Source organism: Scatophagus argus, chromosome 13, assembly GCF_020382885.2.
Source record: "Scatophagus argus isolate fScaArg1 chromosome 13, fScaArg1.pri, whole genome shotgun sequence".
NCBI lineage: Eukaryota > Metazoa > Chordata > Actinopteri > Scatophagidae > Scatophagus > Scatophagus argus.
The window spans coordinates 7,149,894-7,163,754 of NC_058505.1; the positions used below are offsets into that span (position 1 = coordinate 7,149,894).

General features: G+C 37.8%; 2 protein-coding genes across 7 annotated transcripts in view; one reads left to right on the forward strand and one right to left on the reverse strand.

Annotated features, from left to right (window-relative positions):
- Positions 1–12,398, forward strand: part of LOC124069795 (macrophage mannose receptor 1-like) — a 31,867-nt gene extending 19,469 nt beyond the window's left edge. For 2 of the 4 annotated variants that reach the window (XM_046409237.1, XM_046409236.1), the window contains exons 5-33: positions 20–130; positions 634–771; positions 875–1,054; positions 1,730–1,884; positions 1,997–2,113; positions 2,278–2,393; positions 2,526–2,674; positions 2,769–2,968; positions 3,755–3,876; positions 3,985–4,057; positions 4,192–4,345; positions 4,502–4,540; positions 4,783–4,946; positions 5,095–5,156; positions 5,624–5,724; positions 5,856–5,998; positions 6,123–6,225; positions 6,522–6,649; positions 6,875–6,916; positions 7,446–7,487; positions 7,677–7,721; positions 8,293–8,395; positions 8,795–9,033; positions 9,361–9,526; positions 9,772–9,948; positions 10,059–10,175; positions 10,613–10,771; positions 10,936–10,962; positions 11,048–12,398. In XM_046409237.1, the coding sequence (XP_046265193.1) occupies positions 20–130; positions 634–771; positions 875–1,054; positions 1,730–1,884; positions 1,997–2,113; positions 2,278–2,393; positions 2,526–2,674; positions 2,769–2,968; positions 3,755–3,876; positions 3,985–4,057; positions 4,192–4,345; positions 4,502–4,540; positions 4,783–4,946; positions 5,095–5,156; positions 5,624–5,724; positions 5,856–5,998; positions 6,123–6,225; positions 6,522–6,649; positions 6,875–6,916; positions 7,446–7,487; positions 7,677–7,721; positions 8,293–8,395; positions 8,795–9,033; positions 9,361–9,526; positions 9,772–9,948; positions 10,059–10,175; positions 10,613–10,771; positions 10,936–10,962; positions 11,048–11,289 (3,614 nt within the window). In that variant the 3' untranslated portion in view covers positions 11,290–12,398. The remainder of the gene's footprint in view (positions 1–19; positions 131–633; positions 772–874; positions 1,055–1,729; positions 1,885–1,996; positions 2,114–2,277; positions 2,394–2,525; positions 2,675–2,768; positions 2,969–3,754; positions 3,877–3,984; positions 4,058–4,191; positions 4,346–4,501; positions 4,541–4,782; positions 4,947–5,094; positions 5,157–5,623; positions 5,725–5,855; positions 5,999–6,122; positions 6,226–6,521; positions 6,650–6,874; positions 6,917–7,445; positions 7,488–7,676; positions 7,722–8,292; positions 8,396–8,794; positions 9,034–9,360; positions 9,527–9,771; positions 9,949–10,058; positions 10,176–10,612; positions 10,772–10,935; positions 10,963–11,047) is intronic. The other 2 variants (XM_046409240.1, XM_046409239.1) reach the window with 2 other exon arrangements.
- The window catches only part of si:ch211-106h4.4 (MAM and LDL-receptor class A domain-containing protein 1), a 77,733-nt gene extending 64,238 nt beyond the window's left edge, over positions 1–13,495 (reverse strand). For 2 of the 3 annotated variants that reach the window (XM_046409235.1, XM_046409234.1), the window contains exon 1: positions 13,144–13,493. In XM_046409235.1, coding sequence (XP_046265191.1) covers positions 13,144–13,297 — 154 coding nt within the window. In that variant the 5' untranslated portion in view covers positions 13,298–13,493. Of the gene's footprint in view, positions 1–13,143 lie in introns of all 3 variants that reach the window. The other variant, XR_006845102.1, reaches the window with a different exon arrangement.
- Positions 13,496–13,861: the final 366 nt, after the last annotated feature.

Here is a 13,861-nt window from a genome sequence, read left to right on the forward strand (position 1 = left end):
TTTCCTTTGTCCTCAACAGCACTACTAGGAAGAAGTGGCAGTAAACTTTGGACTGGACTCATTCTGGATCCAGAACATGGTTGGAAATGGTCTAATGGGAAGCCTTACCGCTATATGAAATGGGACTCAGGTAGATTTTGTTTTACTTAAATGTGTTTCTATTCTGATATATTAAAATGATAATGGTAATCAATGTGCATTAGTTATATTACAAGCTCAAGTTGAAGGAAGCAGCTAATGTTCTGTACAGGATTTGGGTTGAAGCTTTTAAATTATAGAACAACCTACCAAGTAAGTTTTTTTTAATTCATTGTCAATTTTTCTTAAACATTGCACAAACAAAGTACAATTTTCATGTTATTTTCATTTTCATGAGTTTTCATGTTATACTTGATGTTTACTGAAAGATTATTAGGAATTCAAATTAATATAATGTTTCATGTGTTTCAAACATGTGATACTGATAAATAGCTGAGAATACAAATATCTCAATATCAGGCCCGTAATTTCTTGGCTCAAAAGTATACATGGCAATTTGTAGTTTTACAAAGGGTGATGCACAAGACTGTAAGACTGAAAAAAATCTGATCGATGTTCACAACCAACATATCAAGCACAACCATCTTGTTTTAGGACACCCACTTCCTCATCCAGGATACAACTGTGCAACTGTTAATCCTGCTGTACAGTACTTCTGGGAAAGTTCACCTTGCACAAAGAAACTCGGGTATATCTGCTACAATAAAACTGCAGAGGAACTTCCGACGCAAGGTAAAGAAAAAGATCTGTTCTCTTCTGCATGTCCTGATTACCATAACCTTACACTGTTGTCTTTCATTCAGTCCATATATTTCTTTGTTCTTGTCATGATCAGCTCCTGAGACGGGATTTTGTTCAAGACCTTGGATTCCCTACAACGGCCACTGCTTCTACCTCAATCGGACTAAGAAGACATGGTCTGATGCTCAGAGAGAGTGCCGCAAAGATGGAGGGGACCTAGTGAGCATCCGCAATGTGGAGGACCAAAGCTTTGTCATCTCTCAACTTGGATATGGTATGTAAAAAAAAAAAAAAAAAAAAAAACCCAAACAAAAACAAACACAAGTTTACCTTTTAAGGGAGAAACCCTTACAGCAAAGCAGACCCCCTTAAGCCCCCATATCTGTTGCCTTTTCCACAGCATTTTGATGCTCTGTCCTGATTAACTACCTCAAAGGGAAATGATATATGCAGTAAATAAATATGGATCTTATTTTTAATCAAGTAGTCATGGGAATAACTGTTTTTTACTATTATTTTATATCACAGCAGTGTGTCAAGAGTTCAGTGAGAATTCCAATAGCATTACAGCTGCTGATGTAGCAAACTGTCCCATTCAGTGTTCACCCCTCAACATCACAGTAAAGCCTTATTATGGCTTAATTGTCAACCTTCATAACTATGATTGGACACTAATAGCTAGATAGCCAAACAGCTGAAGAATGAGTCTGTGACTGGTAGGCATGAATAACCCAGCTGAGGCCAACCAGCTAATGCAGGCACAAATTGAGTGCTCTACCTGAATTGATGCTATCTATGAATGACATAAAATATTGCAGGTGAGGAAGATGAGGGCTCTAAAAATAAAAAAAAAATACATGATGAATGAATGAAACACCCGAATAACATGCAGATCTCTGTTTGTGATTAGTGACGAGTGAGTATCATTTTCTTTCGTGCACATCTGCAGCATCCACTGATGAGCTCTGGATTGGACTGAATGATAGGAAGACAGAGAGGCTGTTTGACTGGGCTGACCAGTCAACTGTTACTTTCACCAGCTGGGAATTTGGAAAACCTGCTGCATCCAGTGAAATAAAAGACTGTGTTCTTATGAAGGGAGAGGTAAGAATCACCATGTTGGTATGGCGTGCATAGCATATGCATCTAACATACACTCACTGAAATAAAGCGTTTGATTTATCAGTACACTGACGGCAATACCTTCCTGTTGCAGAATGGGAACTGGGCTGACCATGTGTGTGAGGAGAAACATGGCTACATTTGTATGAAAACGAGTGAATCCAAACCCTCTGGAGATGAAGAAGTGGAGCAGGATGTTGGTTGCAAAACTGTGTGTTAAGTTTACTTATTTTTATCTTAACATGGTGAAGGGCCTTAACTTCCAGACAACTCACTTAACTTCTGTTTTTTTCTCCTTAAAAATTCTGGCTACTGGTAAATCGTGTAAAATTATGAAAAACCCTCTACACATTTTTTTGTTTTCCAATAATCCAGGGTTGGAGAAGACACGGTTCATACTGCTACTTCATAGGTACACAGACCAAAACCTTCGATGAAGCCAGAGATGACTGCAAGAGTTCAGATTCTTACTTGGCTGATGTTTCAACTGGGTAAGAACAAATGTTCTGAGCAATACTTCAATTAGAAAGCACAATATTTAAGTTAAATTAAAATTAAATTAAATTTAAAAAAAAACTGTGACATCAGAAAACCTTTGATGCAACTTGTGTAAATGTTTCCAGGGTGGATAATGCATTCCTTGTCAGCTTGGTGGGGATGAGACCAGAGAAACACTTCTGGCTGGGCCTCTCTAACCAGAAAAGCATTGATGAATTTGTATGGACCAACATGAACTCAGTGAGATTTACTCACTGGAATGCTGAAATGCCAGGTATGAAGAAACTTTAAACTCTTTCTCCAAGATGTTACAGAAAGTGGCTTCACATGGCAATTCAAAATTCACTATTCTCCCTCAACACTGCAAGGTCATCAACAGGGCTGTGTTGCAATGAAAACTGGGATTTTTGCTGGACTCTGGGATGTGCTGCCCTGTACCAATAAGGAGAAATACATCTGCAAACAACAGGCAGAGGGGACAGTTTTAACCCCTGCACCGGCAACTATTCTCCCTCCCAAGTGTGCAGACGACTGGACTCCAATAGGAACAAGAAACCTTTGTTTTAAGGTAAAGCCACATGTTTTAAAAAAGAAAGATCCACCTCAGATTTTTCAAATATATCTTAATAGATCCTGAAACATTTTACATTTCCTCAGGGTTAATGGTTGCTGAAATAATTACTCCTTAATAAAGAATATATGCTGTAAAAAACGTACGACGATAACATTGTTTACCAAATTTGAGCATCCTCGTGCAAAAACTGGTGCGTGTATGCATGCAGTCCCACAGCCACATAAAACATAGCCATTAATTAAGTTGTTATATTGTCAATAGTTAGAATGTGGAGCTTTTTTTTTTTGAAAAATTGGTTATGTAGCAGTGAGAGCAGAGAGCACAGCTCACTGTTTAATATAAATTTTGTTGAAGGTTTTATTGAGCACAGAGAGCACTACCTTGCAATGAAGTTGGTTTGTGAAAAACTAAAAAATAGCTTTGATGTAGTTAACTAGCTTAGCTGTGCATCTGTGGCTTAACATTTTTCAGTCGGTATCTTCAGTGCAGTGAAGCTTGATTTAATGTAGAATGACTGCTGGTGACAGTGCTTCTCTTATCGCGCAATGACAACATTTCAATATCTAAACGGATCTATTAATCAGCAGATGAGACATGTGGTGTAACCATGACACCTGAAGGACATATTTTGAGTACCATGGTAAAGAAGAAAAGATTGAAATTATTCTACAAATACAGAGAGTACAAAGACAATACAACATTGTCTTTCACAGACGGATCAAAGCTTACCGTGGAGTAACATAACCAAACCATGCTGGACCTCTTTGTCTTGTCTTTAAGTTGTTTACACAATCACATTCACAAAAGAAGACCTGGTATGAAGCAAGGGATTACTGCAGGGCCATTGGAGGGGATCTGCTCAGCATCCACAGTACTGAGGAGCAAGAAAATCTACCACAAAGGTACTATATAACCCAGCATAGTACAGCATTATGACAATGCAGAATTGCTGTGCAGTTAGACCAAAGTTTCTTTCTTTCTTGAAACATTGGCATGTTTGTTCACTAAAGGTATACAACAGTCTGGATTGGACTTAGTGCCCCTGACCCAGTCAATGGTTACATGTGGAGCGATGGATCCCCAGTGAGTTGACGGTTTTCTACTTTTAATAGCCAAGTCATCTTTACATGTAAACATTTTTGGATTGGACTCAAATAAACATTAAATTTACAATACAATTATTAATCACTGTTTTTATTGTTTGTTTTTGTTGACAGCTGCAATTCCAACACTGGGAGGATGGAGAGCCAAACAATAAAAACAATGTGGAATCTTGTACTGAAATCAGACTACATAAGCTTGATGACAGCGGGTCTTGGAACGATGTGCACTGTGAGGCATACCGTGAATGGCTGTGCCAAATCCATGCAGGTACAATGAAGTACTGAAACACTCTCTTTCTCTTTTGATTACTAAGCAAGCTTGACTTTGCAACAAATGCCTTAACATATTCTCAGCTTGCTGCTGCCTATCACTGCAGTGCTGGATTCAATGTTCTGAGTCGAATTATCTCCTTTGTTCTTACAGGAGCGACTCCAAAACCACCTCCAGATGATGTCATTCCTGGTAAACGGGCCATTTTTCTATGCCACCACATGGAATATGCATGTGTGCTTTTAGTCTAAACCTTGTTTTCTAATTCGTTGTTTAAATTTGCTGCTGCTATTATTTCTGTACGGGTTGATCATCTTTTGTTTTTCATCATGGAGCAATGTGAGAACATCTCTACATGTGAACATGCCAAGATTGTATCTGCTTACATATACATTATATAATGTACAAATTACATACTTCTAATATATTCACAGACTACAATATGACCTCAGATGGGTGGCTAGAATGGAAGGGGAATCAATATTATTTTAACAAAAGGTCAATGGCCATGGAAGAAGCTCGTCACTTCTGCAAGCAGAGGCATAGTGACTTGGTGACTATCAACAGTGAAGCCGAAAGTGTCTTTTTATGGAAACAGGTAAGCATTGACATTACTGACATTACTCATTAGTCAAGATACTTAAGCTTAGAATCTACTGCAACGTAAGTGCTGCTGATTTTGCCATGTGCCTCTGTGTGTGTGTGTGTGTGTGTGTGTGTGTGTGTGTGTGTGTGTGTGTGTGTAGATATCTAGAAGTTATGGGTCTTACTGGATAGGCCTGACCGTAGATCTTGATAGAACATATGGGTGAGTATGAATTAAATAATGAATATCAAATAACAACAAGAAGATTATGTGAAATACAGATTAAGGAACCAATTGAAAATATGTTGTCTGTATTCTGTATTCAATTTGGTTGGACCTTTTATAAAATAAATGCAAGAATGCTGCTGAACTGGGCCGTCCATCAGATTTTTGTCTCTTTTATAAACAATGTTAATTGGGTTTTCTAGCATCAGTTGCATATAATCCTGTTTTTAAAACATATGCTAAAACCTTTAAAATTAGCCTGGCTTTTATGTGGTGTTTTACAATTTTATGGTCTTAGTATTATAGTTATTTCACTTTAATTATGAAGCATTTAAATTATTTCCTTGAACTAAATTTAGTAGATTTTGCTGTCTGAATATGTCAAACTATTTAGCAAGATAAATATTTATTAAAAAACTGAACTATAAGTATATATGAAATGGAGTTAATTGTGTTCAAAAAAGGTGGATGGATGATTCTCCAGTGGTGTTTCAACGGTGGGACGAAAATCAACCTCGTTTCCTGAACAATGATGAAAATTGTGTTGTCATGACTATTTCTATGGGTGAGTAACTTAAAACTGATTCAGTTCACTGACGTACTTTCATATAATGAGTTTAATAAAGAATTAAACTGAGATTACAAAACAATGCAAGCTGTTTTTGCTGAAATATCTATATTCTGGATTTGTCACAGGGTTCTGGCATGATTATAATTGTGGGTTTCAGCACAGTTCAATTTGTAAACGCAGTGGATCACCACCTGTCAACGCCACAGTACCACCAACACCTCCCCGAAAAGGCGGCTGTCCACAAAAGTGGAAAAAAATGGACTCAAAGGTCAGAGGTCACTTTTAATTTTTATAGCTGTTAGGCAGGATGTGAATTCCAATGATGTTTTTTAAAGCCTTGATCGACTTGTTGATAACAAACATGCCTCTGGTCTTGTGATTTTCACCTACAGTGTTATATTGTTAATCACTGGAATGAGACATGGAATGGAGCAAGGACACAATGCAGAGCAATGGGAGGAAATCTGGCCTCAATTCCCTCAAGACACGTGCAAGGTTGGCTTTATGATGATTATTTGAGAGAATATTTTGTTCCAGAGAAATGTATATGATGCGTATTTCAAGAAACATAAATGTCTGCTGTGTGTTAAAAAGTTATGCAGAGACAATGAGCTTTATTATTTTAAGTATAGACATATTGGAAAGTTGGGTTAATCTATATTTACCTTTTTTGAAAATGAAGCAATAATTACTGAATTACTATGATGAACGACACATATAATGTGTATGTTGTAATTTAAAAAAAAAAAAAAACAAAAACCTTAAATTTTCAGTATGTGTCACATTTTCAGTATTTTTGACAACTATGATGGCAGAGGCACCTGCCACAGACCTGTGGATAGGTTTGCATAACACAGAGGGTAATCCATTTTACTGGACTGATGGGCAACCAATGCAGTACACCAACTGGGGGTCTACAGTAAGTGAACACTGTGTTCTGTATCATAATGTTAAGTACATGAGTTATGTGCTGCCCTGAAAAAAAAAAATAACCCTGTCATATACTGTTTTATGTGAGGAATGTATCCTGGCTGTCAGATTATACCTCAAGTACACTTAACCTTAATTTAGAATTTTTATGATTTATATACATCTCATCTGTTGTTTCTCGCTCAGAATTTGACTTCCTGATATTCCTTTGCAGCCAAATCGCCATTTAAATATATATGATGATAACGACTATGAGGTAAAACCTTTTATTAATTTGATAGCAATGTGCAGTAATACTTGTCTTGACTTGGAGCCAAAATACATCACACTTGGGGTTACTGGCAATCCACAGCATGCTTCTTGAGTATGCAGGCCAGGCATAACTAGGATGTTTTCACCTTGCAGGAATCAAATACAGACACTTGCAACATGGTACACTGTTAATTGAAATGAACGCCTATTCACGAGCATGAAAAAATATAAAACTTAAGCTAAAGGGCAGTATTTTTCAGGTGTGCTCTCTCTCTCTCTCTCTCTAAAAGAGGGTAAACCAAAACCATATCGTCATCACTGATCATTATCAAAGCAAAACTCCACGTACAAAGAAACAGCTAGGATGAACTCACACACACGAGCATGCGAGCTGCAGCAGTTAGTGCTGTGAGATGTGAGCAATATGTCCCCGCCGTCAGGTTATGCCTCAATCTTTATTCTTTATTGTGATGAATTATATGCACCCGTATTGTTTCCTGCTGAGAATCTGACATCCCGATTTTCCTTTGCAGTGGTATCCCCATTCGCACAGAATTCATTTTCATGACTATGAGGTAAAACTAATCTGACAGTGATTTGACAGTAATTTTGACTTACTTAATTTTGATTTGACCTAAACCTTAATTCATATTTTTTATGTATTATACAGTATGCATCTGTATTGTTTGTAATATATATTTTAATATGTTATTTTCTGTTCGTGCATTCATACAAATTTCTAACATCCTGATTCTGTACTGAAGATGTATGACATAATTTCTTCAATATACAGACCTTCAGTGCATCAGGTAATGACCCACTAATCGACAATACAACTTCATTTGCCAATTAGAGCATATTGACATATTTTTTTGACATATATGTCAAAAAAAAAAACTGTATGCCTTGAAACAGTAAACAGCCAAAAAAAACTAAATTCTAGAAAGTGTGGACATGTAATAGGAGACAATTAAAGTATCATACTATACTCTTACACACACTGTTACAAACACAAGTTACTATGCCCATTCTGTTATATTTGTTAGGAAATTATCAGTAATTTTGTTACGATAATTATATATCTATGTGAAAATAAGAAAAAACATTTACAGAGAACCCTTTCAGAAGTACAGTATGCTGTATAGAAATAATTGGGTTTAATTTCTTTGTCAAATTATGGTTATTTATACTGTATGTTTATGCAGTTAACATTAGGCCAGCTGTCAGTTACTTGTCACTGTTGCCAAAGATTCACACCGTCAGCATAAAGGCAATGAATTCTGGAAGCTCTTTCTGCATGATCTCTGGATGATCTGCAGAAAGCGCTGTCAAAATAAAATGACCCTAGATCTTACCACAATTTGCTCTTTATCTCATCAGAAACAGTGTGCTGTGTTAACTACTGATCCCAACATTGGTATTGGGAAATGGACAAAAAAGTCCTGCAATGACACCACTGGATATGTCTGTCTTCGAAACGTTGGTGAGACCTTCTTTCCTTTGGCCTAGAATGATTTTAACAGATAAGAAACTGATTTGAAGTTTGACTTTGCACAAGCCTCAGTGGAGTGTTGACTTAGTAAATATTGCATGAATTTGACACTGTGAGCTTATCCTGCCTAGGACAGTGATAGTCCTACCATAGCAAATGATGTTTTCTTGTATGAGTGGTCTGTACTGTCATCAGTATTGCCCAGTCAAGATTGTTCAGCATTTTAAACATAGCCCTATTCAAATGGGATGTTTTGGGGTTTTTTTAAATAAGTGAGTGAGTCATTTTTTTTCAGCAAATGGAAAAGAATAGTAAGCATCTTTACAACAGAGCACCTGATCTTAAGATGAATGGGAAAACAAAATTTGTCTAATTTCTCACCCTTTACAGACCCTTCTCTCCCAGACTCCCCTGAATCTACGATAACCTACAATGCCGACTATGTCAAAATATTCAATGACTCTATCAAGGTCGTTACTCAACCGATGACCTGGGATGCAGCTAAAAAGCACTGTGAAGACGATGGCGCCCAATTGGCCAGCCTGCGAAATCAATGGTCACAGGTCTATACTGAGCTGATAGCTTTGAATCTCAAAGCTCACGTGTGGATTGGAATGAACAAAATGAAGGTACAACTGCACACACACGACAAACATTGTGACGACTACTGTAAATGTTTTTCTTAAATATATACTGATTACAAATAATTTATATTAGCTTTTACAAAGCTAAATTATTTTCTTTGTTTGTAGCATATAATTCCAATAGGACTTATATTCATACAGATTAATTAGATCCAGAAGAGCTAAACAGCTGCCTAAGTTTAAGAAAATAAAGTTAAGTTCATAATTTACTATAAAAATCACTACAGATTCCAGATTTTCTTGAAAAAAATAATCAGATTATATTTTGAATTACTGATGCTGAATGCAGTTTGGTCAATTTTTGCTTTTCAGACTGGCAGTTATTTCAGGTATGTTGATGGCTGGCATCTCACCATGACTAACTGGGGTTCACTGGAACCAAGCAGGGACAGGCCTTGTGTGTATGTTGATGTGGACGGAAAATGGAGGACTGCTGACTGCAATCAGAACAAGACCAGTATTTGTATGAAGTCTACAGGTAGGGTCCATGTACATTTTAATCTTAACCCAAAATCTTATCCCATCAGTGTCGACACACATATATTACATCCTGCCTTTAACTGATCTGAACACAGTTACAGTTGTCATCACTGAATTTTTGATTGGATGTGACCTGCTCTCATTCTACACTGTTGTCAGACACGAGCTGACATCACCGTGGTGGACTTGAAAACGTATCGGTATACATGAAACCTGTGTCAAAAATGTCTCTCTGTTTCACAGATGTACCACCAACAGAGTCAAGTAATTTCCCAGGAGTATGCCCGGAGGACCCAGATAAAGTCACGCACCTTTGGAACAGACAGAGTTACACCTGGCAGCCATTTAAGGGTTATTGTTACCTCTTTGTCACAGAAGGACATGGGTGGCCAGACGCATCTGCTAACTGTATGAGACATGGTAAAGATTTTCTATGAATGGTCTCATACATACCATAAATCACTCAGCTGTGTTTAACCCTAACTAAAGATCTACAGTTATTTTGTTGGTTTGCTTGTTTGTTTGTGAAGGTGGAACTCTTGTCAGCATTGAAGATCCCGATGAACAACACTTCATTCAAAGAAATATCAAAATATTTCAAGACAACCAAGACTCTTACTGGATTGGCTTGTATAAAACTCATAAAGGTACACTCACAGTGTCTGCTCAGCGTTTTCCCAATAATTATACAGCCTAGCCTGTACAGAGATACCGCCTGGTCCAACCAAGCTCATTGACTGGTAGCAGAGCAGGAGAGACACGTGAAAATATAACGTTACTCAAGGGGACAACAGCTCGTTAGTGTTGTGAATCTGACTAAAAACAAAGACGGTAACATTCCAATTCCCTCCATTGTGTTTTCAGTTTGTTCTGCTGCCCCCAAGTGGCCAAACAATGCGGCTTTCTCTCATTTTAATTATTAACATATGTTTCATTTTCACAAGTAAAATAGAGTTTGAAATGTTACGTTATAGGGTATATATTGAGATTTAGATAGATAGATAGCTACTGAGTATGAAATTAAAGAACTGATTCAACTGATACATAAAAGTAAGTATGTAAAATAAACTGAATTTGTCCCCAGGCATGTGGCAGTGGTTGGATAAAACTGCCATGGATTACAATAACTGGGATGAAGATCAACCTGATGACAACAGCTATGGACAAATTAGTACTACAGATGGGAAATGGAGGACAAGCTACGGGTGGTACAGCAAAGCGTATATTTGCAAAACCCCCAAAGGTGAAACCAGCATATTTTTATTCTGTGTGAATGAATGAATATAGTGTTGAAACTCACAAATTTCAACAAATTTTTCTTTTATGAGTAGATCACGATTTTGATATTTAGAATACAACGTTAGAAAAATGATACAGAAATGATCTGATGTTCTCGTTTCTTTTCAGTATTACTAAACGCAACAGCAACAACTGGTGAGTCACTTCTCTTGGCCCTCTTTAACTGAATCATATTCGTGATTTATTTCTTCTGACTTATCTACTTGTTGATTCTCTACAGTGAATCCTAAAGTGGATCCTCAGTCCCGTGACCGCACAATTTTGACGGTGATGCTGCTTATTACTGCGACTGCCGTAGCGACAGCCATCATCTTATTTGTCTTCAAGAAGCCCAACCGCCACTTACCTTTGCCCAAAAAGTTAACTGCCTTCGACAACCCGCTCTTCTTCAACAGTGAGCGTCAACCTACTCTGATCGCAAATGCAGAGGAAGAGAACCCTGATCCTCTTATGATTGTGTGATGTAAATACCAGCAGTATCTACTGGGGCACACAATGTGTGACCGGGCAGCAGAGGTGCATCGATTTTAATTTTTTGGCGGAGTTCGATTCCCGCCAATGCCGATTTTCATTCCAAGAACTATAACTGACAGCATGTACAAACAAACAAAATCTTAAAATCTTTAATGCAAAAATTTTCTTTCATAATAAAAGAAATTGTTCAACTGCCTTTCGTTCAATTTCCTCTCAAAGTGAAGTAACTGGAAAGAACTATGGAAAACAACCAACTGAAAAAGAGCTGTACACCCAACTTTGACATGTTTCATTTCACCACACAAAAGCGGATAAAAGTGATTGATGTAGCAAAACTAATGTCAGTTACTTATATCATTTTACAGTATGCTTATAAGTTCACTAGGGCTGAGATAATTGATCAGATTTCTGAAGCCTCTGTTTACAACTATGGAAAACGGCTGATCATCCAGGGTCATGAATTTCATAATCTTCTTTTCGCTGCTCATAAAGGCGAGGCTGTTGACTTGTGTCTGGCACTGAGCTCTCGTTAGCTTTAGCTTTAACTGCTTTTCCTTTGCTAGCTTCTTCAAACGGGGCACGTTAAACTGGGTGATGATGGTGTTTTAAGTGTCTGATTAGCTTTATTGATCCAAGCGTTTATAAGCTCTTCCCCAGGGTTTACTTTAGCCTTACGTGCGTTACAAATTGCGGGCTTTGCACACTCTTCACTCACGGTGAGGAACTTGTTTGCCTGCGCCGCTGACTGTGCGTATGACGTGTGGCGCATGCGCAAAATGGACCGGTTTGGAACTGGACATACAGGAGACTGACCAGCCGGTCTGCAGTCCAGGTCGAGCACGCTGAAAACCGCTGATAACCGGCCGATTCTGGTCCCTGGCATCAGTGCATCTCTACGCAGTGGATTGATGACATACCCACTGGCATTGCATGACCAACAAAACTATTTTAACTGCTAGCAGTGTGAAATGTAAACGAGACTTTGAACAGAACAAATCCAACACGTTCCTACTGGACCAACAAGCCGACAGGATATACACACCTCATCGTGAAGCTATTTATGTTCTGAAGATGAGAATTAAAGAAAAAAAAAACTTGTTTGTGTAAGACTTTGTGAATAACTCTAGGCATACCCATTCAATGTTAAGTTTGGCTTTCTCCAAAACTTTACAGAGAAAAAAAACTTTATTTAGCTTGAACGTTTTTTTATTTCCACCTTGTAGAGGGTTTTTTTTTGTCCTCCACTCCTCAGACTAAAATACTTATACAAATACTTATACTTGTATACTCTTTACATTTACTAGCTGTTTGTCGTTACTGCATATTTTTTAGGTTTTCCATGAAAAATACACACTGAACCCTCACTTATCTGTTGAATATATAACATGTTAAAAGACCCCTACAATACTTACTGAGAACAGATGACATAACCTGGAGAAAAACATGAGTATTAAAGGAAGACATCTCGACCATATAAATCTAGAGGCTGTCAGTACTGGCAGTGTTTATGCTGAAAACACAAACAAAGTGATAACCACATAGTGTTGAAATGAAGAGCGCGTTTTAGTTTATCATTGAAGTTGCATTTCTGGCCATCTAATAGCAGGACAAAAGTGTTTAACACCTTAGCGTGGAAGGAAGCTGTCTTCAAAAGCAAAATTCTCAAAACCAAGCGACAAAAACAATTTCACACTCCGTTTCTGTGCAAAGTCTGGGCCGCACAGCACAATAAATAACCTTAACCTCCATAAGAGAAACAAAAAACAAAGCTAGAAGCTAAATACACAGACAGAGACATCTAAAAAAACAGTTACTGACAAACACAAGTTGGATTCGACTCACGTTTTTTGGCGTCCAAACCCGCTCTCGTTTCGGTCCTGAAGTGTTCGTGCTGTAAAACGCTCACTGCTGTCGTGCGATGGTGTTGGTGTGGTTGGCAGAAATCCCCATCACGTCTCTCCATGTTTGCCCAATTAAAACATGTAGTATCGCTCATATCATCTCATATCATCATTAGCAACATTAACTCTCCAGGTTGTTCCGTTTAGCATTAAAGAGTCGTTAACCTTCAAATATTTGTTGTCTGCAAGATTTCATTAACGTTTGCTTATTTTTTCTCCACGCATCTCAGTATGACTTGAGATCCAAACGTTGGTTTACGTTACTAATGTCTCACCTGTGACCCCTTCAGTGTCTTTGCTATGCAGTGGGAGAATATAACATTTACTCAAGCAGTACGTACATCTCCGCCTGGGGGCGAAATGAAGCATTGTTTCTTATGGGAAAGTCAACACTCATCTAATTTCTCACCCAAAACAGACCCTTCCCTTAGCAACAGCTCCTTCTGACTATATCAGAATATTAACTGGCTCCATCAATGTTTTCACTAAACAAATGACTTGTGAAGGTGCGGTCACTGGTCACAGCTTTTAACAGACTGATGCATTTGAGTCTCAGAGCTTCTCTGTGAATTGGATTGAACAGAATACATTTACAGGGCAGAAATTCTCTCAAACAGCACATAACAAAATAAATAAATGTGCATCAGACAGTGGAGGCT